Source organism: Ochotona curzoniae, unplaced genomic scaffold, assembly GCF_017591425.1.
Source record: "Ochotona curzoniae isolate NIBS_2020 unplaced genomic scaffold, NIBS_Ocur_1.0 scaffold_1037, whole genome shotgun sequence".
Classification (NCBI taxonomy): domain Eukaryota; kingdom Metazoa; phylum Chordata; class Mammalia; order Lagomorpha; family Ochotonidae; genus Ochotona; species Ochotona curzoniae.
In genome coordinates, this window is record NW_024467083.1 from 9,340,899 (window position 1) to 9,367,890 (window position 26,992).

Here is a 26,992-nt window from a genome sequence, read left to right on the forward strand (position 1 = left end):
CTACCTAACTGTCTTTCGGAAGTAATAACCCTCTGTTAGGTGTTGGTTTGTATACGACTGAATGCTGCTGCAGATGCTGAATAAAAAACTGTATCACCATTCTCATTGATCCTGGACACGTTCACTTAGGGCTCTAAAATCAAGCAGTGTAAGGTAACTACAGACAGAAGCTCAAATAGAGAAAACCTTACTGCCAACTACTTGAAGGGAAAGGAAGAATCGCCAGTGCCAACAAGCCTCGTAAGCTTGCTCACTGAACTGATGAAATGCATTTAGCTTTCCAACCATAGGCTGGGCTCAAGCCCCTGATTTACTCTGTGCTTTGGGTTGTTTCAACAAAATACTCGTGAACATATATAGGTATTTCTGAGAACATCTAAAAATAATTTACTATGGTGCATATGAAATCCTGAGAGCAAAAACACATGAATGCTGGATACTCCTTCATGTAATAAAAAATTTACATCTAAATCTTTCCAAAAGTCATCCAGAAATTTTACTTGCACCACATAAAATATAAAACCATTGTTTTTACTTGTAAAATTGTTTTAACATTTAAACCAAGGATTGGATATTCTCATAAAAAAAAAAAGGCACAGGAATCAACACAGCTATCTGGCAACATATGAAAATTTCCTTACTTAAAACTAGGAAAAATCCTGATAAGTGTTTCCCAATTTATACCTACAGTTAATTCTTCATTTTCCATTCACTGCGCTAAACACTTTGCACAATCTTTGACATAAAAACTGTTGATTCAGTTAAGAACTCTCACACAGGAGATCACATATTTTGTGAATTTTAATTAAAGCAGAACCCCAAAATGGCAATTCTTTATTGGTCTTTTTGTGTATGGCTAGAGCTGTGACAGAAGACTTAAATGAAACAACTGCAACATTTCTTACAATGATAAAAAGTACTGAATGATTTTTATACCCATATTATTTTAGAGTAATTGAAAATATTTCAACACTATTTGTATAGGTCTTCAGATTCACTTCTTTTTAAAAATTTATTCAACAGGAACAGGGAATGAAAGAATAGAAATGGAAAGGAGAAAGGAAGGAAGGAATGTAAAAATAAAAAAAAATCTAGAAACCACTGTACTAGAAACACCTCAATTTGTAATACTGAGGGAAAGCTAGAAGTACTGTCATCAAGTAGACTGTCCTGTTTTAGAAATTTTAATCTATAAACACCGTTACAAATTAAGCACAAGAGAACCCCACAAGTTTAGAAAACACTGGTCCCTGAAGTGTATCAGGATAAGAAACATGATTTCAGTTTCATCTGTGCATCATAAAAAAAGCATGAAATACCCCCTATTGTCCTTAACACAAAAACCCAGAAAAATAAAGACCTGTCATCATCAGTGTGCCATATTGTAAACTATCCAACATTTTTCTTTCTGTAACCTAATATTGCCATTTTACCACAGCTCAGAATGATAGCTGCATTCTATTTTTTACTTATAGAACGTGAAAGTAATTTTCCTCATTAAAAGGTAATGTCAAATAGTATCCTCGAAGGGAAACCAGGCATTTTACTATGGGCCTCTTTTCTGTGATCACCATCAGTGAACTTGTTTCTAGTTTCCAATCCACTTTTTAAATCAGTTATATTCTAGGAAGTAACATGGTCTTTGCTTAAAAACCTTTGTCTTACTGGCTAGAGCAACTATTATCTTTCAGGAAATCGGTCTAAACTCTGACAATATGTACTTGGGAACAAAACTGAGGAAGCTATTTCCATTCAATAAAAAAAATGTAAATTGGGTAGGCAATAAGGGATGCTGGTATGTGGTATGTTACTACACGAAATTGAGTATGAGGTGAAATGAGACAAAATGTAAAAGGACAGGGAATGTACTACACATATACCTGGAGAAAAGTTTTAGAAACATACGGAAAAGCACAAATGCCATGAGGCCAAAGGTTCTAGGATATATTCAAGAAAAATCAAGCAGGCTATGAGATGGTGAACTACCAAGAGAAAAATACATGCCAAACTAACAAGTAGAACAAGAGATGATGTGGGGTCTTTGGAGGAACAGATGGTATACTGAGTGGTTTGGAAAGATAAAAGGGAGACCTACTTCAGCTTTCAGAATAATACTAATAGTTTAAAAATATTAGAAGACAAGGACAGAAGCAAAGTGACCAGACAGTTGAATACCAAAATGAATACAGACCTTACACCTGAGTGAAAGCGCCACTTTGGAAAACCATCAAATCTCAAACACATACCATGAACTTATTAAACAAGCACCTGCGTCTGCCATTCTGAAACTGGTACTAAGAGTCAACAGTTGACAGTTCTAGATTTTCTCACACTCTGGAGTGTACTCCCAAAGTAACCAATCGGGCCCCACCAGGCTCTTTGCTGCATCTGTGTCTTATGTCAGAGGGACAGATAGGAGGACAACGGCATAAGGAATGATGGGTTTTTCCACTGCTGACACATGACACAAAAGCCATTTGGAAATATCTGGAGGGTCTTAGTTGCAAAAGCCTTAAAAAATAAAAAACAAAATTAACTACTTAACATATAAGCAAACTGAATTTAATAGTATTTTTAAAAGACCATTCACCATGATGGAATAGGATTTATTTCCATGATACAAAGCTGGCTTAACATACACACACCAACAAATATCATATCCCACATTAAAAGAATGCAGGATAAAACTTATGATGATTAACATACATGCAGGGAAAAAAAATTCAAAAATTCAACATCATTTCATAGCAAAAACTCATAACAAATCTGTCAACATGAAGCATGTACTTTAGCACAACAAAAGCCGAGAGTTAACAACCATATACCATGCTGAAAAGCTGAAAGCTTTTGTTCTTGATATGGAACCACACAGAGTTGTTTACTCCCACCACTTATATATAATATGAGAAGACCTAGCAATAGGCCATCACGAAATAGCAATAGAAAAAGAAGTATCCAGATCTTAAAGAAGTTACAGGTTTGTTTGTTTGTTTGTTTTCACAGATGATATGATCTTAACTCATTAAAATCCTGAAAGAGCTATCGAAAACTGTTAGAACTAGTAAATCAATTCAATAAAGATATAGGACATAATATCAGCATAAAAATAGTAGTGTTTCCATAAATTAATAAAACTATTCAAAGAAGAAATAAAATCTCAACCGTAACAGACCCAAAAGAAAATAAAATATTTGGGTAGACATTTAAAAGAGTAGGTGAACGATCTAAATAATGAGAACTATCACAGCATTGATTTCAAAGTATACCATAAAGAGATGCCCTGACAGTACAGTGGGTGAAGCTACCACCTGAAACCAACATCCCTCACCCAGCTGCAGATGCTATTTCTGATTGCTATGCTTCTGAATCAGCTCCTACTGCACATAGGAACACAGCAGATGACAGCCCAAGTACATGGGGCCTGTATCCAAATGGTAGGAGATGTGCTGGAGTTCTTGGGCCTTGATTTCAATCTGGCCCAGTCTAAGCATTTGGGAACATTTGGGGAGTTAAGTAGCAGCTACTTAGATAAAAGAAATAATTCAGGGCCATTTCAGTGATTATGAGTAAGAAAAAGATTTTACACTTGAAAACTGTTGTCACCACAGAAGTAGTATCTAACTGATTTAGCCACTGAACAACACATGCACACACAAATATTATAAGATCATTTTGTTTGTTCAGCATAAAGATAACTTGTAAATTTAAAAGACAAAGTTACAATAGATAAATGAAACTAAATGAAAAATATCAACTTAATATATAGCACAAATAAAATACTATTGATATCATTTTTGTAGTAGAGTCAAAAGTCTAATGTTTTGCTTCTTGCCATTTGTAATTCAACGAATAACTCACATGTATTACTACACTCAGACAATTCAATAGAACAGAAACAATAATTCTCAATGTTTCATAATTTCTACTGCTTTTCAATGTGGTTAGATATAATGTATGAAATAACTTTCTATATTACTATATTGATACAAATAAATCTGATATTCAGATTAGTTTATTTTTTATTATTTAATAACGTGTACTAAAAGTTAAATTGCAGCACTGTAAGAATGCACCAAAACAGTGGGACCAGAATGATGAAAAAACCCGGCTTTATTGAGGTCTGCTCCGTGGCGAGGTTCAACAGTCCTCAAGGGAATGGGCACACATTGCTTAAGTAGTGGTGATGCCCGGCTCAAGGCAGAGGTATGTGTTGTCTTCTGATTGGCTGATTCCATTTGAATGAGTTCCTGCAGTTATTCTCCCTGGGAAAGGGCGCCATCTAGGGACTTTCCGCCTGCTCCAGGGCCGTCCAAGCTAACAAGCACTGTTAAAATAATCAGACAGAAAGGAAGGAAGGAGAGACAGAGGAGGAGGGATCTTCCAGCTGCTGGTTCTTTCCCGAAATGGCTGCAAAAGCTGGGATGGGGCAGAATGAAAATAGTGGAAGATTCTTCAGTCTTCCACATGGGTTGTTGGGATCCCAAACTTAGGTATTATTGTTTCCCAGGTGGATCGGAAGTGGAACAGCCAGGACAAATAGGATGCCAGACTCATAGGCCACAGATTAACAAAGTATATAACAACATTAGTCTATCATTTATATTTTAGTAAAAATGTATCAGACTTTTGTCAATTTTAAATAAATTGCAATTATATTTTAATTATTTAAAATATCATTGACACTGGAAAACAAAGTAAACATCAATGACTAATTCCTGCAACAATTTGTGATTCTGAAGAAATGAGGGAAAGAATAATCTTCGTAACTGTGTCTATATTCTGATACCCAATCTATTCATTGAACCATCAATATTGTGATTTACTTTCAAACTTTCATGTCAGAAGTGCTACTCCTTCTAAATTTCACAACATCTGAGGAACATGCAATCCCATTCATTCTGCTGTTATCTCTCCCCTCTTTACTGATGCCTGAAATAAACCAGTGGGTTCCGAATTAATGACCTAAATATTCCTGTTAAGCGTAAAATATCGTTAAAGATTTATTTTAGTTTTATTAGAAAAGTGGAGTTAGAGTGATAACAGATCTTCCATCCACTGGTTCACTCCCTAAATGGTCACAATGGCCAGAGCTGGACCAATAAGAAACCAGGAGCTTCTTTCAGGCTTGCCACGTGGTCAAAGGGGTCCAAGGACTTGAACCATGTTCTGCTGCTTTTCCAGGCCATAAGCAAAAATTTGAATTACAAGTGGAATAGCCGAAAAATGAGCCAGTGCCCATCTGGGATGCCCAAGCTGCAGGCAGATTTTAAGCGTACTCTGCACAGTAAAGGTCCTTAAAATGTATTATTTTTTTTAATGATGCCAGTATCACAAGTCAAAATCATGAAAGTTTCCTGCCATAATTATCCAAAATCCCTAAGTAACTTTAATTGCTTTTTATAACCTGAATTCAGTTTTCTTTTCTAGACACCACCATTCATCTTTTAAAATCTTTTCTTATATTGCTTTAACGTATATCCAATCCATCCATACTTTGTCTCTCAAATCCATACATATTCCACATTGAAATCTTTGTTATCAATGCTGCACCTTTTGACCATCTTTTATATCTACGCTCTTAAAACCTTCCTTTTGAATCAAGAACTACCAAGAGGCTACAATGATAAAGAAGTTTTTCTAACTATGTACAAAAAAAAAACACCATTACTATCAAGATTTCTTTGGCTGTGTTACTGGGGAAATGATCTGGTCAGATTACTTATTAACTGGTTGTTTACAGAGATGCTGACCTCAATGCAGAAAGTATATCTAAAGAAAGCAAAAACAACGAGGAATTAGGTATAAATTTGGGCAGGCTAGAGGAGAAAGAAGATTGATTTAAATCCTGAAAAACATAAGAAAAGTGATTTAAAAGAAAGCGCAAAAGTAAAATATAATGCCAAGCAAAAACAGTTTGGACCAAAAGACTTTGGCACAAGGAGAAACAGATGGGAGGAATCCAAAATAAACTACAATTACTTAATGTAACAGAAATGAAAACACTAAAACTGTATAAGCCTTATCTCCGAGAGAGAGGTTTTATACAAAGGAATCTATTAAATTATGAAAGGTATCTTTCAACTTAGATTTATTCACAAGATACTAAAATTGAAATGACATTTGAAAAAAGTCAAGGAAAAAACTGGAATAGCACTTTATACAGTTTTAGCATCTATAACTTTTAATATCACTAAAAGATGTAATGCTCTTCAAAGAGATCCAAGATAACTTTTCATCATCTGAAACAAGTGATCCTCCATATTCATGTAAAAATAATACAAAGCTACCATATCTTGAACATTTATTCTGTGGAAAGCCTTGTATTACATCCTTTCTAAATTCTTCAGTCCATTCCACTCAAGTAATTTGATCGGATTGCTAAAATGCTCAGTAATTCTATTTGACTGTGAAGGAAACTGCCCATGTTAACTCTGATTTTAGAGGAAGATTTTCCTTCTCCCTACACATACTGCATATGTATGATCATTAATACAACCTTCTAGCTACTGATAACCCAAACACTTCAAATATTGATGAAATACCAATCAATAATCCAATCTGCAAATGTTATATAGATATTAGTGTTTAAAGGATCAATCATGTGAAACGTTCTTGGGAACAGGTTAACAAAATCTAAACAGAACTGAGAGAAAAGAAAAAAATCATTATGTCTCACTGAAACTACTGAATCAAAAACATGATTATGCAAATAGGGTATTAACTTGTTTTTCAATAAGCAACTCAAGATAGGTAATGCTAAATATATCACAACTTTAGGAAAATAAAAAATGCAATGCCAATCTTCAGTTATGTGAAAATTCAAATATTTCAAAATTCATAAAGTTCAATAACGATGGGCTTTGACAGCAGAATTCTACATTTCTGTTCATGTTCTATTGTGAGTCTATGACTGCAGGAAGATCTTTTTCATGTTATTTCTCTATGGTCTCTGATATTCAGAGTAGGGCATGCAATATTAATGTTGTCAGTTTTGTGAGTACACAGCATACCCTACATCCTCACCGAAAGAAAAGCTCCTCAATTCCTAATCATTTCAATAGGCTCTAATGCAATATTTCCTACATTGGAAATCACGGCACTTTATTTAAGGAAATCAGTTTGGCCAAGTGAGCTCCGTGGAGTGCAGCCTGCACAGACGTCAGTTCAAAGGATCAGATGTCAAAGTGCTCCCTCTAATGTCCCTTAATCATCACTCCGATTAGTGCTTGAATAGGACTGTGATTAAAAATGCTGCTGCCATTGTCTACCTATTCAGGCTTCTAGCATTCTATGTGGGTACCACCATTAGTGTTTGAATAGGGGAGCGATTAGAAAGACAGCTGCCATTGTATGCCCATTCAGGGAAAACAGCAAAACTCGCATATTTATTTGCTATGAGCACCAAATAAATGTTTTGCAAAGGTAAAATATACCATTAGGCTCTACAGACAATTTAGCTGATTTCTTTTGTTCAGAGCAGGATATGTTCCCATATGCAAAGATATTTTGTATTTGCAAATACAGTAATATGCTTCATTAATATCTTTTAAAATATACATATTCTGTTTTACAGACAGTCTTAACACACATCTGCTTTATTATATAGTGCTTATTGACCTACAATACATCGTACAATTCCAGTTTAATATTTATGATTATGCAAATAATTCTTGTATAAACAAACTAAATCAATTTCGTTCCAGATCTTTTGGAACCTTCTCAATATTCTTGGACTAATATGTAGTCTATAGAAACAACTTCGTTCCCCAGAGAAAATTTCCTTGTTAGACACTGAAAGTAAATATTTTATTCTGAGGCCATTGTAAGAGGAGAACATTTCAGATTAGCACTTCATATCCCTACAAGAGTTCACACAAGTCAGCTTCAAGGTGGGACTCCTCATGACAGAGCAGAGCTCTAGGATGCAATGCAAAAGAGCCAGAACCAGGCCACTGAGGTGAGGCTTCCTGGAGAAGAAGGGAGGACAGCCAAGAAATATACAGGAAAAAGATTCATGCACAAGAGGAGAGTGCTAAAAAACAAAGCGAAACAAATAACAAAGAAAGGGTGGGGGAAGGGACTCTGTTTCTCTGTGTGTGTGTGTGTGTGTGTGTGTGTGTGAGAGAGAGAGAGAGAGAGAGAGAGAGAGAGAGAGAAGCAGACAGACATTTGGTTGCTGGGACATTTCTCGGTCATAAAGAAAAAGCCCCAGATTCCTGAAACACTGTTAGCATCTTTATATTTAATATCCTTCCATGCCCCATCCGTATTTTGTTATGCTGTTCTGCATTCACTGCAGTAACAAAAACAGACCTGGGAGCATCCCTTCTACCAATGCTGACAAGGAAAAGCAATAACCAGTAACAGGTGCAGAGGGTTTCATGAATGGCCGGACACTGTTTTACATATTCACATTAACTTAATTTACCCAGTAGATTCGATTATTATCCTCACTTATAGATGAAGAGCTGGAAAAAGGAAAAGATTAATGAATTACCTCAAAGTGATACCTGGACCTATCCAGTTTACCTGTCGAGTTTACAGTCTTAAATAAATGGTTTTAGTTCTACTGCCTTGATTTATGAAATCCTGCCCTCAAAGGTAAGTGATGATACAGAAACAAAGTTTACTTCGCTTTGAAAATAAAACTAATTAAAACACACCTTCCTGAGGATAAAGCTTTTTCCAGTTCAATTTAAGCTACGACTTGATAACTATAATTCATCCTAATTAACAATAGTTCATTAGAAAAAGAAGAACGAGCAATTGCTTAACCATTCTAAGAATTTCAAGCTAGAACAAAGTAAAAGTAACAGGGCTCATGGCTGACTATTACAAACGATTTTAATTTGTGTGTCACATGAACGTGGAGAAAGTTGAGATCAGTATGAAATAAATAATTTAAACAAAGCATTTTTGTGATTGCCTCAGGAAATCAAGAGTTAACACTTTTCTTCTTTTGAGTCAATTACCATTTTATTACACATGTCTGCCTGGAGAATAAATCTCTGACAGTATTATTCTATATGTGAAGTGAAACACCAAGAATATACACATTTAAGGACAGAATCTAATATAAAACTTTACACTACAGCAAGTACCAGAGTGTGTTCTGTATTTCCTCATAATGAAAGAACCATACTCTACAACCTGTCAATGCAGATCAGCAGTGGCTTCCATTACTACTTCCTGGCCTCATCTCTCAGCACTTGCATCATACTCCACCGCTTCCATCATACGCTACTGAAATACGTTGTCTCAGCACCTTACGTTCAACAGACCTCCCAGGAATCTCCTAAATTGAGGCAGAAGACTGAATGCAAAGTTTCCATTCAGGAGGCACTCCTTTTTTCCCCTTCCTTTATCTTTATTTTTAAATAAAATTCTGTATGGTGACATTGTGGTTTAATAGGTAAAGCTACCACCTACAACTTGGGCATCCCATAAGGACACAGCAGGTCTTGTGCTTACTGCACCACTTTAATTCTACATAACTCACTTATCTTCTCCAAGCTTCATATGTCTCATTAATAAAAATAAAATAACCATAACAACAATACTCATTTACCACGGGAAGATAAGTCAGAGTTCTGGGCTACTACACTTAATCCAGCTCCACACTGTTGGTTTAGAAATGCAGCAGAAACACTCCAAGCACTCAGGTTCCTGCCATTCAAGTGGGAGATCTAGAAGAAGCTCTGTATTCCAGACCTGGCTCAATCTAGGCTGCTGTGGGCATTTTGGAAGTAAACCAGCAAAGATATTTCTCCTCCTGTCTCTCTCTCTCTCTCTCTCTCTCTCTCTCTCTCTCTCTCTTTCTCTCACACACACACACATTCACACACACACACAAACACACTCACCCTTAATCTCTTCCAAATACATAAATAAATCTTAAGGAAATTTATATGCAGGATTTTAGCCACTAGGCCACGGCGCTGGGCCTGAATTTCAGGTTTTCTTCACACTTTCATAAAACTAAAACAAGCCAGTGATATGACATTGGATTTAAGAAGAAAAGATGTAATGAGCAAAAACAATTTTTTAAAATCTTCTTCCATTCTTCTCATACAAACTACAGAAATAATTTAAAGGATTCAGAGATAAAGTGAGGACTAAAATGAAAGGGAAGGGCCCAGAAATATCTGTGCATTCTAGAAAAAAAAAGAACCAGTACCCTCCTCCTCAGCATATGTACACGGAACCAGCAAATAACAGCTGGATATGTGGAATCAGAGGATGTGGAATCTGACTCCCTTCCTAGGTGAAGCCTAATAAATGACTGAATGATGAGGCTTCCTGGTGTGTGAACATTAGAATGGTTGCTACATGTCCAAGAGTACTTTCAAAGTAGTAGAAATGTAGGATACTGAATGGGAGCTGGTGAGTGGGAATCATCCCACACACCCACGACTGTTCTGAAGGGAAAGACAACACGATGAACTAGCTAGGCTCATCTCTCCTACACACTTGCCACCAGCCGCTCTGTCAAATATCAGCCCGGAATAATAAGAGGCAGTGATGACAAAGAACAACAACAACAATAAAACAAAAAAAACTCTTAAAGCGGAAAAGAAAACTACCAAGTTTCCACTCTCACAGACTAAACAACACCCAAATGAAGTTCTGTTAGTGGCAAAAAAAAACAAACGTTCATTACGTGCATGCCTGAGTTTCTGCTTGTACAAAAACACTACCTTTCTCACCTGCTGAAGAAGGCACTAAATTAAAGACTTTTGTTTTTATTTCAGAAACTGGCACTGAGCCTACTTTTAGAACAAAGTTATTGTCAGCAATCAGGAAACCATGCTCAAGGTTAAGAAACTGCTTTAAAATATAGCTTAAGGAAAGGCGAGGGTAAAACAGGCATTGTTTTCATACTGTGAATCTGGTCAAAAGTTCATGCAACTTGGGAACTTGAATCTAGAATTCCACATTGTGAACTGGATCTACCAATAATGGAAAATGCATTTTATAGCAAACATAACAAAGTTAAGTAGTTATCTATCCACACAAGACTGAACAACATTGGGTGGTACACCTGTTTATTGATTAACTGGACTTCAATCTTTAATAGTTGTACAAATCGGAGGCAGACAAACACATGCAGCAGACAAGGATCATTTCGAAAAACACAAAAACTAACTACGTTTGCAATACAATCAAATCATATATTATCAGGAAAACAAACTGACCTCTTGTTCCCTGAACAAACTTACCCACGGTGCCCTCCTGGCTCTCATCATGTTTCTTTGCTAAAGCCTCATCTCTGCCTGCCCTTTCCCTTCTAGGCCCGGTGTCATGCTGAGCCATATTAGAGCCCAAGGGGAAGAAAAGAAGAATGCCCCCACATATCAATTTTTTTATTGTTTACCTTGATGATTGAGTCTTTTGGTAATGCCTTATATTTTATACCTGAGAAGAATGTCTATTTAGAGAAGAATAGAGAATGTCTATTTAGGTCATTTGCAAGATTTTGCTGTGGTTGAGGGTTTTTTAGCTTTTGTACAATTCCAAATATTAATCATGTGTCAGATAAACATACTGTAAATTTTTTCTCCAACTGTACTTCATAAGATGATTCTGGGATCAAAAATGAAATAAAACTTCGGAAAATAACATTGTAAAGATAAATTTCATATACATTTAGGCTTACACTATTCTTTAAAAAAATGTGTCTATTAATTTTATTTGAAAGGCAGAGTTACAAAGAGAGGAGATAAAGAGAGAGAATTTCTACCCACTGAATTGGTTCCCCCAAATAGCAGCTATGACCAGAGCTGGGCCAGTCCAAAGCCAGGAACCAAGAGCTTCTTCCGGGTCTCACATATGGAGGCAGGATCCAAAGGACTTGTGCTATCCTCTGCTTGTTTTCCAGGTCATAAAGAGGGAGCTAGATCAGAAATGGAGCAGCCAGGACATGAACCAGCACCCATATGAGATGCTGGCACCAGAGGAAAAGGCTCCTCCTGATACACTACCACACCAGCCTCCATGCAATTCTGTTTTACTGCAAGTTAACAGCATGGGTTAGCGATGAAGAACAACATGGCTAAAATTCTTAAAACACATTTAATACGTATTGGTTTTTGGCTGTCTTTATTTTCACTAAGGTTAAGTTTCTGATTTGCAACATTCTCAGGTTTTGGAAATTGCTTATGGAAAATGAGGGCAAAATATTTAGGTAATCAGGACAGTTCAACATTTTCAGAAAATGGCAAAAATAAACAGCAGTTATTGAACACCTGCTTAAAAGAACCTGGAAACAACCTGCTTCATGCTCCATTAACCAGTATAAACATACTAGCCAGTTTGAATCCCCGACTGAATTCAGAATTTTCAGCAAGTACCAGACCTGCATTTAATTGTCAAGCAAAGAAATTCCTGAGGAAAACTTCAAAATTGTCATTGCAAGGGCATTTTTACAGGTCAAGCAGAAGCCTATTGTCTATGATGCCTATCATTTATTTACCAAAACTAAACTTATATCTAGCAAACCATTTCAGACAACTTATTTCATATTTTTTTTCATTTTGGGGAACAATACATACAGTGTTTGAACTATAGATACTTAAAGCAACAAGTAAGTGGAGAAGAAAAATCTCTCCACTGTTACTTCAAACACAACAAAGGGTAGAAGCAAAAAAATATCTAAATCTAATGACAAAAAAAAAGTAAAGTCAAATTAAAATAACTCTAAAAACAAACAAAATAGAATTAAGAAAATAAAAGCTTTACATATGGTGGTCAGTAAATTGGTGGAAACTTTAATTTTTGGTCTACCTTCACAAATGATATAAAATTATATGTTACAAATGTGACAACTTCAATCTGTATTCAAGCTAACAATCTGGGTAATTGTGACTTCCAAAAAACACCTTTATTTACTTGAAAGAATCACAGGGCGGTGATGGGTAAGACACAGAGAGCGAGCGAGAGAGGATCTTCCACCCACTGGTTCACTTCCCATATGGACACCAGCTAAGCCAGTGTCACAGCTTCACAGTTACACTTAGTGCCCCTGGTGCTAGGATCCCATATGGCTGCTGTTTCCAATCCTGGGTACTCCATTTCTGATCCAGCTTTTCAGACAGTCAATATGGGATGAGTGACATGAGTAGAAATAGGTAAAAACTGAGCAACAACACAGTCAATTTATACTGCACAACATAACTGCACAGAGGAGGCAGGCCCAGCTTGGGGCAAGCCACAGGGTTGCTTATGACACACTTTGTCTTTGATTCCTGAAAGTTTAATCACGATGGACCTTTTGATGGATATCTTTAAGTTTTGTTCAAATTTTAGAATCTATTGGCTCATGTTCCTTGTCAAAGTTGGGAGGATTTCATCCATTATTTCCTTTTGAGCATTTGTTTCACTCTTGTCTTCCTTCTCGTTTTTTCTGGATGGTAACTGTCCAGTGTAATTACTCAGGTAACTCTAGGTAAATGTCAAGTGCCCTTTCCACTGACACTACTGAAGGTAGGTTTTGAACAGGGTCAAATTTTTAAGAGGAAGTTTTTATGATGAATCTAATATTTTATTAACTCAAATGTTCATCAGTTACTTATGTTGGTCTTGCCTATGAAATCTACTATGAATCTGCATGGCCTTTGTTTAATTTTTCTTTTTGTATAATTTTCAATTTTAATGATTTTTTACATATTTGATTAGAAAGCAAAGGGTCAAGGGCTAGAGGAAAGTAGGTGAGACCACTGTTTTCACATTCTCTTCTTTCCTTCCTGTATCTTGGGAAAGGTGAGATAAGGGGAGAAGCCACACCCAGCCTCTCAACCATCCTAGGGTCCCCAGGGTGGGGCATGCTCCAAGGGTCCTGCTCAAGTGATTGTGATAGTCCAACAGTTCTGTATTGTTGCCTGTCTTGCCACTTCAATCATGATGAAATCTCTCCAGACTCCACTGGCTAACATGGTCCACCTTAGATATTCCACTTGCCCAGGTATTCACTGACAGCACTTGGCTGGGGTAGTTGCTTAATTTGTTCTATCCTCCATCCTCTGTTATGGTACCAGGTGTCCTCTGCAGGCTCCAGCTGTACTGCCATATCCTCCATGCGCTTCTGGATATGCCATCCACTGCTCTGTCTAAACCACTGAGGAGGCCCAGTTCTGACACATGCACTCCACGGTCAGACTATGGAAACTAATGTTTTTTCATGGTTGGAGTTCTGAGTCCAGAGGTTCCATTGCAGGGATTCCCAAAAAAACCTCAACTGAGGTGATCCCTGACCTGATTCTTGTATGATAATGCCAATACAGGGTCTATCACCCAATCTATCACCAAAATCGACCTTCATGCACAGTGTTACTTGCAATTTCTGGGTCACTTGTCTCCATCCCTTTCTTCTACACAAACTAATACTTGTTGCAGTCCAGTCCAATCCTGCCCACCACACACTTGGCACCGCCCACACAAAACAGTGGGTGTTGTAGCCTAGTAGGAGCAACCTGCAATAACCCTCACCAGCCCCACCCCCTGCCCTGGTTGCCGTGCTTGCCAATATGTACAACAGACTGCTCCAGTGTGTCCCACACCCCAGTCAGCTCTCATATGTGTCAATGGACATTGAAGCCTAGTTCAACCCAACCATCCCCACTATCCAGCGTACATATATGCTACACATGTGCTGGCAGGTGCCACCCACTGTCCAGCCATGCCTGTCCCAGTCCTGGTTCTCAGGCTTACCAGTTAGAGTGGCAACCCAAAAGGGAGGTGCCCACTGTTTCCCTAAAGGGCTCACTCTAACTCCTGGATCTTGTACTCTCCAGGTGGTACTGCAATTTAGCTCAACAGAGCTTGGAACAGGGCCATTTTTGTTACTGGTAAGCAGGCACAAAATAGAAGTGAAAAGTCTTGGCTTCCTACTTAATCTGTGACATCACCATAGATGGAATGTTAGGTTATCTCATTAATCTTATCTCAGGCTGGAAGCACAGTCCCCACATCTTAATGGGGTCACATTACGACTGCTGCTACTACTACCACAACTGTTACTATTATAGTATCTGGCTGGCGTAGGCACTTAATGTCTAGAGATTTTATGGCTTAACAAGGTTTCTTTTTCCTGGCTCTTTGGTTATAGGAAGTAGGCTTCCACTGGCTTTTGTGTGTGCACTTGCTGGTGTTTGTAACTTCATGGCTACTTCAAGTCTAACTAGTATATAAACACAGAAACAGAATCACCATGGAAGTACACTCTCCCCAAGTCTATGTCCCCAGAGAGCAGGTCTTCTCTGTACTTTTCAGAGTCTTCTTATGTTTGTTTTATCTGTGAATCTTTGAGTCATTATAAAACAAGTATATCATTTAAAAATTTGAAATCATTGACATATTTTAATGATGCTACCATTCATTCTTCACGCAAGCACAAAAATGTTAATGGCAAAAAAGGAATCAAAGACTGTTCTTTAACTACACTGAAGATGTTTTCCTTTTGTCAGTGAGCCTCACTGCTCTGGTCAACCTGGTTGTGTCATGGAATAACATTATGAAATACATTACAAGTTGAGAATGTTATTTAGAAGTGTTCATTATTTTCATTTCATTTAAAAGGCAGAGGGAGACAGATAAGAGACACATTCTATCTACTGTTTCACTTTCCAAATGTCACAATAATCAGAGCTGAGCCAAACCTAAGTTACAAGCTGAAATCTTACACTGGTCTCCCACATGCATGGCATGCATATAAGCATTTTAGCCTTGAGCTCCTGCCTCCCAGGATGTACAACAGTAGTATACTAGACTGGAAACCAAAGACTGTGGACTTGACCAGGCATATGGGTTGCAGAGATTCAAACACAGATAGTATCATTGCTTCAAATGGTCACATATAAATTACTACCTGAACACTGACTTACAGGCTTTCATTTTGTTTTTCTGCTAGTACTAGGTAAAATATATAAAAGAATCATGAAAAAGATCAGCACTGTTAATATTTCACTTTCCTTTATTCTGTTGATATAAGAACAAAGATATAACTACGCATATGTACATACAATCATTATTAAATATTTTGATATCACATGTATTTCCATGCACTCAGAACATAAGCTTCCACCAAGATTACCAATTATTTGAAAAACAATCTTTAATAATTGCATCTTTTTATCTAGTGATTTTTTCTTTTACTAAACTATGATCCCATGGTTTTCTTCTACTGAATAAATAATGCATGGATAATCCTCTTTCCAGTTAATTCCTTACCTACAGTTCTAATTCTTTCCTTAGGATATATTACTAGAAATTAAATTACTGGGTGAAAATGTTTGATAATTTAAGGGTACTGTCATGGGCTAAATTATACAGGGGCACTTCAAAAAGTTCACACAAAACAGGATTAAAGGTTTATTTGGGTAAAAAAAAATCATAATCCATGCAAAATGTTTCATAATATGCATTTTTGGGATATTTCTGACAACTTTTCACATGCATATATTTCAATTTTTTTACAAACTTTCTGAAATTCCTTTATATTTTCTCAAAATTCATATACTGATGTCTTAACTGCTAACTACCCCTAACTCAAGATACGACTCTATTTGAATAATGTCATTAAAGAAGTAACTGATGCTCTTAAAAGAATAAATTTAGTGACCAAGATGTAGTTCGGCAATTGAGAGGCAGCCTGGAATCTGCACATCACATGTCAGAGGGCGGGTTCATGGATCCCAGTTTCCCATCCTTTCACTGACATTCCTACTAATGTGCACCCTGGAAGGCACTATTGACTGCACAAGTGCATTTGTCTCTAACAGTTATGTGGAAACCTAGCAGGAATTCCTGGTTTCTTGTTTTAGCCTGTGAGACCTGAGTGCTGGAAGCATTCAAGACATGAGTCTAAGAACAGAAGATTTGTCTGTCAGTCTGCATTTTAAATAACAAAGAAAAAGTTATATGAAAGGAACATATCTCAATGCAATAAAGGCAATTATTACAAAGTCATATGGTTTGGAATTTTAGCCAAAGCCATTAGGATAGAAAAAAGGATATAAATTAGAAGGAAAAAGTCAAATCACCCTTGTTTGCAGACCCTTTTTAAGGGACAGAAGAATTACTTCACAAAGAAACTACTAGGATTACTAAGAAAATTCAGCAAAGTTGCAGCATATAAAATCAACATACAAAAATAAATAACATTTCTATACAACAGTAATGTCTGGTGGACAAAACTTACACAACCAGTCTCACTCACAATAACTACAAAAAAAATCTAAATTTTTGGATAAAATTATCCAGGGTTGTAAAAAAGCTCTATAATGAAAATTGTGAAATGTCAGTGAAAGAAAAAGATAATAACCAAAAATGGAAAAAAATATGTCATGTTTATGGACTGCAAAAAGGTCCACATTAGCCAAAACAAATTAGAGCCTAAATGCAACCCCAGAAATTTTCCAATGACATTTTTCATAGAACTAGAAAAAGAATCCTTAAGTTTGGATGGAAACACAAGAGACCACGAAAAGCCAAAGCAATATTAAAACAATAAAAATAAAGTTAGAACCATCACAATACCAGATTTGAAGATATACTATAAGGTTATTATCATCAAAACAAATTGGAACTGGCATGAAACAGACAGACTTAACAACAGAACAGAACAGAAACCCCATAAAGTAACTCACCCATCTACAATAAAATAATCTTTGACCAAATGAACTAAAATCTTTCCCCGCAGAAAATACAGTTATCTTCAGCAAACGGTGTTTGGAGATAAATTTTCTACATAAGGAAGTTTAACACAACACTCCTGTCACATACCCTATACAAAAATAAACTCACAATGAATTTGGGATCTAAATGTAAGAACTGAAACCATCAAATTACCAGAAGAAAACATGATGGAAACAATGAAAGATGTTATGCTAAGCAAAGACTTCTTGGAAGTCTCCGGAAGCTCCAGCAAAAGAGCAAAAGTCAACAAATGAGATGACATCAAACAAGCTTCTGCACAACAAAGGAAACAGTGAAGTGAAAGGTAACTGACAAGATGGGGGAGGGAGGAATATGTGTAAGCTATGCATCCAATAAAGGATTAATATTACAAATGCATAGTAAGCACAAGAGACTGAACAACAAAACAAATAACTCAGTTAAGAAATGGGCAAAGGAAATAAACAGACAATTTTCAGTATATGCTACACAAATGACCAATAGGCACATGAAATAATGCTTAGGATTCCTAGTAAACAGGGAACCACAAATAAAAACGAATGTAATATATCATATCACTCCAGTTAGAATGGCTTTTATCCAAAATTTTTAAAAATAACAAAGGTGATGGGTTGTTGAGAAAAAGGGACCCTAACACATGATTAGAACTAAATGTAAATTGGTCTAATTTTAAAGAAAAATAGTATGGAGACTCTTCAAAATCTGAAAAAAAAAAAAAGATTTACCACAGGACCCAGCTATCCCACTCCTGGGGATAAATGCAAAAAAAAGAGAGAGAGAAATCAGTAAATGGAACATGTTTGTACCAACTCAATTCACAATAGCAAAGTCATGGAATCAAACAGAGGTCCAGTAGCTGACGACTACGGAAAATGCGGCATATATACACAACACACCATTACACAGCAATAAAAACAATGAAATCTTGACACATCTGTGGAATGGAGGCAACTGGCAATCATTATGCTGTGAAAAAGCCAGACACAAAATGATATCACAGTTTCTCTTACTGTGGGAGTTAACATATACAGAATATAAAAATCAAGTGGCTATTGTATCACTAGGTATTCAGTTATAATGCTGCTTCACTGAATCATGTCATGTAAGTCATAACAGATTCTGTTTTTCCACATTTTGACTATTTGTTACAAATCCCTCACTCCTTGATATTAATCTGTCTTCAAGGAAATAATAGGATACAATGTGTATACATAAATAAATGTGACAAAATGCTAAGAAGTATAAAACCATAACTTTTAAAAATGCGAGAGTAAAAAATTATACAGAAATAAAATTATAATATGATCCTTTCTATTATAAAAATAAGGTTTTCTTGGAACACTAGCTACTTCTAATACTGACAGGAATTTATTTACTTTTAGGTTTAAGTTACATTTTATCAAAATAATTTCATGTACTGCATGTTGTCTTTATTAAGATTTTTGCTTAGAAAAGACAGAGTCACCTGTTAAAAATGTTAAAGGTTTTTTCTCTTTAACTATGTAGCCTTCTGTATTTGCCTTTAAAAGTTTGGGGTATGTTGGTTGAATAGATTACTGCTATTTCACAGTGAAATTTTCTTTAAAAAATAAAAAAGTTAGAAACAAGAAAACAAAGCAATCATGATAAAAAAAAAAAAGCCTACAGAACATTAAAAAAAATTGATTCAGGCACATAATATGGCAAAACCACATGGGAGAATGTTCTGCCTTTACACCAGTGAGGGAATTCTTATGAGAAGTCAGCCATGTTCACACACCGATCTCAGAGTACTCCCGTCCAGAACTGTGAAAACCAAGCTTCTGATGTGCGAGCGTCCTGACTGCAGTATTTTGGTATAACAGTCATTGCAAACAAACACAAATACTAATGATTGGTGTTAGGTACTGCCAGATTGCTTTTTTAAAACTTTGTGCCAATATGCAATATGTGGAATGATATCATATCATACATGAAACCATGTATTGGTGGTACTTACAAAGCAGTTCTTATCAGGATTTCTTTTCCAATGTTTCTTGTCTAATTTCTTGTCCGAAGTTGAACGCAGGGTGGCATGAGTTTGTTTTCGAGGATTTAAGGCCAGGATGCTCTGAATATAGAGAATAAACGATGAGTAAGCATATGTATGCCGCGATTTTAAAAATCTAAATTTTATGGAATATCTTTTCTCTCTCTGTCTCAGAATTCTTTCTCTGTGTCACACAAATACACACACATATTCACACAAACAAATGATCCTAAAGACTGAAGTCTTACAGTATACAAGAGATCACATGTGATTTAATATAATGAGAATGAAAGTTACCAAGATTAGGAAAACTAACGGATTCAGTATTTGGTGTAGCAATTAAAATGCAATTTAAATGCTCACATCTCATTATCTGAGTGTGTAAGTTCAAGTACGGACTTCACTTTGAATCCAGATTCTTTCTAAACTGCAACATGAAAGGCAGTGAAGGATGGTGAAATTTGGGCCCTTGCCACCAATGTGTAAGATTCTCAATTTCTCAATTGAGATTTCTCAATTGAGATTTCTCAAATTCTCAATTTCTGGCTCCAGGTCTTGGACCAGCACAACCCTGTTGCAGGCATTTTGGGGAACCAACCAGTAAACTTAAGAAGGACATCTTGATCTTGATTTTTTTTCTCTTTCTACCTTTGAAACTAAAAAAAAGAAGGAAAATGAGAACTTCCATTTTTGAATGTGACAATGATGGCAGCTAGAGGATCAAATTTCAAAACCTACTACAAGGCATCAATCATCAAAATAATCTGTCACTGAAACCAAAAATCGACATGAAGGCCAAGTTAATATAATAGAAATCCCAGAAATTAATTGATACAACCAACTGAGATTTGGAAATTAGGTTAAAATCAATCCCTGGAAAAAGAATTATTTCTTCAAAAAATAGTGCTAGCAAAATTGAATCCAGAAATGCAGAAATTTTAAACAAGATTCCTACTTTACACCTTATATTAAAAATCAACTCAAAATGGGTCAAGGTTCTAAATTTATGACATGCTACATTCAGAATAGAGGAAAATGTTGGAGAAACACAGCAAAACAGCGAATATGCAAAGACTCCCTAGAAAAAATCCAAGAAGCACAAGGCAATATAAGCAAAAATTGACAAACGAAATTATATCAAAATACACTCAAGAAAGTGAAGAGGCAACCAACACAATGGGAAAATGTTAACAAATTGTGTAACTAATAAAGAATTAATATACAAAAATCCATAAGGAGCTCAAAAAACTCTATAACAAAACAAAAATCCACTAAAGAACTAGGCAAAGGACATGAAGAGGTAGTCTTCAAATAATTACTCAAATGCCCATCATACACAAGAAAAAAGGCTCAGACATCTAGCTATCAAGGAAATGTAAATAAAATTACAATATGGTTTTACCTCACTCCTGTTGGAATGGCCATCATCCAAAAATCCAAAAAACAATAAATATTGGAGAAGATGTGGGAAAACAGTGTCCTAATTTACTTTTAGTGGGAATGTCAATTAGAGCATCAATACAAAAACCAGTAAGGAGTTTCCTCAGATATCTGATAATAGATCTAATATTTAACCTCAGCCATCCCAGTTCTTGGAATTTCCACAAAAGAAATGGAATCAGAATAAGAGTTATTCATAACCATATGATTATTGCAGGTCAATTCACTATACCTAAGGTGTAATCAAAGTGATATCTATCACCTGATGGCCAAAGAAAACCTATAATATACACATGATAGAACACTATTAGCTATAAAAAAGAAAAATTCTATGGTAACATAGCAGTTGAACCATTACGCCTTGTGAAATAAACAAGTGTCAAAACACAAACATCATGCTTTCTCTGATGTGGCAGTTAACATAGAATACGAAAAAAAAAAGCATATGAGCAAACAGGCACTTTGTGCAATTATTGTTGTTTTTAACCCATTTTATACTCCTGTGAAATTGCTTTCTTCCATTTTTTTTTTTTTTTTTTTACTTCTTGATGGTTAGTGATGAATTAAACCTGTGATTAAAGAGGGGTTGGGAATTATCTTTTTACAGAAATTTTTTAAAAAAAAGAAGGATTGAGGGAGGAAAATGATGAGGGATTTAAGTCTTACTATCATCTTAGACCTGCATCTATCAAATATATGAAATATATTCTTTATAGTAATAAAAAATTCCACTAAATTCTACACTTTGTAGATTAAGCTATGACTTTTTAAAGATTTATATATTTATTTGTTTATTTATCGTAAAGTCAGATATTCAGAGAGGTGAAACAGAGAGAAAGACCTTTCGTCCAATGATTCACTCCCAGGTGCTCCCAACAGCCACAGCTGAGCCAAACCAAAGCCATGAGTGAGGAGCCTCTTCCAAGTCTTCTACCCAAGTGCATGGTCCCAAGGCTTTGGGCCATCCTTGACTGCTTTTCCAGGTCACAAGCAGAGAGCTGGATGGGGCGAGGCGAGGACTCTGCTAGGCTACTGCGCCTGGCCCATGCTGTATTGACTTTACAAGCATCAATAGTCCTCGCTTTCCTGGCCTAATGTAAAAGTGGTAATATTATTTTTAGCATTTCCTGTATATGATCAACACGGTTATAATTCACTGTCACAGTTAGATTGCTGTTTTTTGGATACCAGACAATAATGTGCTTACTCTTCATGACGATTGAATGTGCTGATAATAGAACAAAAACTAAAGCCAATTTCCAAAAATCCAAGTAATCTTATTTTAAAGCAAAATTTTAAAACACTAACTTAAAATATTTTACTTTTATATTCAAGCTTGAAGCATTACTAAACTCAATTTAATAATACAAACTGCCTCCTTTTTAAGGGAAGTTACTCCAGCCAACATTATAAGAAAGCAAACAGGGCATCACACAAGAAAGATGACTGCATTTATTTTAGTATTTACTTCCACAGTCCATGCTTTGATAAATAAGCATGTTTATCTATGTCAGCATAGTAATGTAACTTATAAGAATAAAACATTCTGAATGTAATTTATTGGTTGCTTATCAGAGCAACTTTTCTTTCACATAGCATAAGCAGAAGATTTAACAATATGAAATACTGAGTTAACCTTTTGCAAAAAGGCACTGAGTTGAATTCTATGGATCTTGGGTAAAAATAAATTGAATTTTGGGAAATGGCTACCAAGGATTTGACTTCATAATATCCCAAATGAGAAGTGATATAAAATAAAAATACAAGACATGAGTGGTTGAGACCTGTTATTTCTTAGACTTTTTAAAACTAAAAGTCAATATCATCAATAACTAAGCAGCTAGCAGAACAATGCAGGAGAATTCTAAATTGCAGTCTTCCTCAAAAATGACCAAGACCTGTCCTTCACAAGATCACAGGGTCTCCCCTCTGGATAAATTGAGCACTTGAACAGACCCATTAGCCCTTCAAGATATAAAGTATACAACTTGTAGAAGGAGATGCTTTGCTCATCAAATAATTCGGCCTTTAGCTCTCCCAATCATTATCAGCAGCATAATAATAATGTAATGGTGATTTAAGTGGCAGAAGAACAAAATTTGAAAAAATATATATAACTGCACTGAGTTTATTTGGTTTAAGGAAAGACAGAATATGATAAAATGTACATGAGATTAAATCAGAGCTATGTGTTACTACTGATTTGTCAGTTAATACTATTCTGGGAGGTTGCTAAAAAGACAAAAACAAGAACTGGAATTCTGCATTTGAACGTGCTTTGTATTATGTTAGAGAGCAAAAGAGCAACCTGTGCTGATTTTAGTCAGAGACCTTCAATTCATAAATAAAAGCATCGACCCTGGGCCCTAATACACTGAAACTTGGCTATCTGAGTTTGAATTCAACCACCGTAAATCACTTGATCAGTATGGACTGCTTCTAAAAATGTGGCTTTTTATTAGGACAATATTGGTTATCCAAATATAATCATGGCAAATAAAAATTTAAAAATTAAAATGAGACTAAGAATGTTTATATATATTCACAAATTATGTAACAGTGCCATAATTTCAATAATCTGCAATTACTTTGAAATGTACTATATATGTAGGAAATGGTCATTCTTCCATTTAATTTTATGCCCATTGCTGGTATTCCCACTAAACTATGGTCTTCTTGCCAACAACAACAACAACAACAACCGAAGGCTCTGCCTTTTATATGTATTCCTATTCCCACGATGGTTCCCGGGTGTAGGGATTTTTCTCTCCCTCCCACTCATTTTCCTGTCTGTTTCCCCTCCTGACATCTTCCCCCCCCAGTTGTAGCACTAGTATGATCCTTTAGTAAAATTTACAAGTTTAACATTCCGCTGCTTAAATACAGCATGGAATTGTAGGTCTACACAAAGATAGAAAATCTAGTATCATATTTGCCAAGGTCTATTTTACTGTTTCACTGGAGTCCACCTTTTATTAGGAAGTAGAGACGTGTACTGCAACATATCTTCACTTCCAGCTATGCTAGTTTCCATTATATAATTTATCATGAGAATATGTGTACCTATTTTTTCACCTGTACATCTATTTGTTTTATATTTGGCATTATATTTGTTTTATATTTTGAATGTTGTTTTATATATATCAGAGAGAACATGTATTTGTCCTTTTGGAATTAGCTTATTTCACAGAGCATACCGGTCACTCATAAAAACCATGTTTTTTTTTGCAAATGGCAGGATTTCATTCTTTGTGGTGGCTGTTTAGTATTCCATCAAACAGTTGTAGCACAGCTCCTTTATCCACTCCTCTTTCGATGGGCATCTGAAATGTTTCCATGTCTCTGCTGTTGTGACCTGCTGACTATGAATACAGGGCTGTACGTCACGTTCTCAGTGAGGATTTGACTCAATAAAATCTAAAACCACTTTAAGCTAAAAGCCCTAAACAAGATAGGCATAGAAAGAAATTCTACAACACAATCAATGCAATATATGAAAAACCCAATGCCAGCATCATACTGAATGAAGAAAAATTCACAGCTTTTCAAAAAAGATCTGGAACTAGAAAAGGATGTCCTCTTTCACCACTGCTATTCAACATATTAGTGGAAGTCCTTGCTAGACAGTTTAGGAAAAAAGAAATTAAAGGAATTCAAATTTGAATTGAAGAAGTGAAAATTATCCCTGTTTACAGAGGATATAATTATATATATATATAAGAGGACCAAAAGACTCAATAAAGAGATTATTGGAACTCATGAAATAGTTTGGCAAAGTACCAAGATACAAAATCACTGAACATAAATCAATTGTCTTGCATACACAAACAACTTAAAACATTAAAAAAAAAAAAAAGAAATAGAAGAAGACATTAACAGACGGAGAAAGTTACCATATTCCAGAATCAGCAGAATCAGCACCATCAACATGTCCACATTACATTAAGTAATACACGGACTCAATGTGATCCCAATCAAAATCCCAACAACATTCTCCACAAAAAGAGAAAAGGTGATATAAAAATCATCTGGAAGCACAAGAGATCATAAATATCCAAAACCACATTGAAGAAGAAAAAGAAGAAATTACAATTCCAGATCTCAATATGTACTACAGGGCAGTGATAATGAAAACATTCTGATACTGGTCCATAAACATAGAAAATCAATAGATCAGGATAGAAACCACAGAAGTGAGCCTACACATGTACATCCAGCTAATCTTCATCATTAAAAAAAAAAGTTTTAATTATTTACTTGAAAGGTGGAGTTACAGAAAGAAAGGGAGGAGAGAAGAAACAAAGACAACACAGACCTTCCATCTGTTTGTTCACTCCTCAGATTGCCACAATGGCCAGGACTAGGCCAGGCAAAAGCCAGGAGCTGGGAACTCCATCCAGGTCTCCCACATGGGTGGCATGGGCTGAAGACATGGGTCACTGGGCATACAGATGCATTGAAACTAGAGCAGCTGGGACTCAAGATGATAATCTCCTCAAATAACAGTATCACAAGCAGTAGCTTAACTCACTGCACCACAACGCTAGCCTCTTTATTTTATAAAGATATACTTGTATTACTTTTCCAGGTACGATATTCCGTTCCCATATGTTGGCCTGTCTTTCCAAACAATTTACCTTCTACTTGTTATTATTAATATTAAACTAGCTCTATACAGATGTCTACTTTCCCTTGGTGTGCAGATTAACTCATTGTACTCAGTAAATAACTGATGAGGGAAGGAATTCTGATAGGCCTACAACATTACAGTTTTCATTTCTATATAACAATATGCAAAGTGGCTGAAGTTGACTTGGGACTTAAACCATAATTATACTGTTTTTTTTCTGGTCATTAAAACTCTCAATCCACTTTTCAACTATAAAATTGTGATTAGTCAGAGTACTTCCCAGATGTGACTGTTCTGCATTTAAGTAAGATGATACATAAAACTATTATCCACCATGGTGCTTGCTGCCAGTATTTCTACATCCTGTCTATTAGTACATTATAGATACAGGGTTAGTAATCATTCACAAAAGTATATTTAAATTCTTTTCAGTTTTAAATATAAAGATGGAAATGATTTTTTTAAACTACACAAATACAGAAAAACATGAAGGCAACAGGCAGAAAGGTAACTATAAATAAGACAGAATGAGAAACAGAGTGTGTTTCAGATGAATCCTAATCATTGGCTGAGTCATGAGAGTCAGGACTTACCATGCCCTATGGCCTGCAATTTCAAAGGAAAGCTGCCTGAAAATGTAATATGCTCTCCACAAAGTAACAATGAAATTCAAATGCAGTTTAACATTCATTTCATACATACAACGCCATAGGTATCATTCAATAGTGCACAAAACTGGATAAACATTGTGAACCACTGGGTCCAACTTATTTAGGTGAATTTACATTGCATTTATTTCCCAGAAAATAGAGGTCAGAAGAAAAATGATGACTTTATATATAACATCAAGAAACTCATCAACGGGTAATAAATACTTTCAGAATGCTAGCTGTAACATCTGGGAAATTCCATTCATTTTTTCAAACACTTAACAAAAATAAAATAATTTATATATCTAGAAACAACACATCTGCCATGCCACTCTTCCACTCAACAATATAAGGTCGGCCACATGAACCTCGGGCCTTGGTTTTACAAGGCCCAGAATAAGATTTACCTACAGTCACCTAAATGTCCTCTTAGAAAAAATCATTTCATTATCTTTCAGAAAAGGTTGAGAGCTCAAATACACAAAGCAAACACTGGATGTTAACCACACACCTCACTTTACACATCACAGTCTCTGGATTTGGGTTCCCAGCGCTGGTCCCTGACTCCTACTC

The 26,992-nt window shown here is 35.8% G+C and overlaps 1 protein-coding gene across 1 annotated transcript in view; it reads right to left on the reverse strand.

Moving 5' to 3' along the window:
* Positions 1 to 26,992, reverse strand: part of DPYD (dihydropyrimidine dehydrogenase) — an 808,753-nt gene that overhangs the window by 753,545 nt on the left and 28,216 nt on the right. Inside the window, exon 2 of the mRNA XM_040999080.1 lies at positions 19,670 to 19,780. Within this exon, the coding sequence (XP_040855014.1) occupies positions 19,670 to 19,780 (111 nt within the window). The remainder of the gene's footprint in view (positions 1 to 19,669; positions 19,781 to 26,992) is intronic.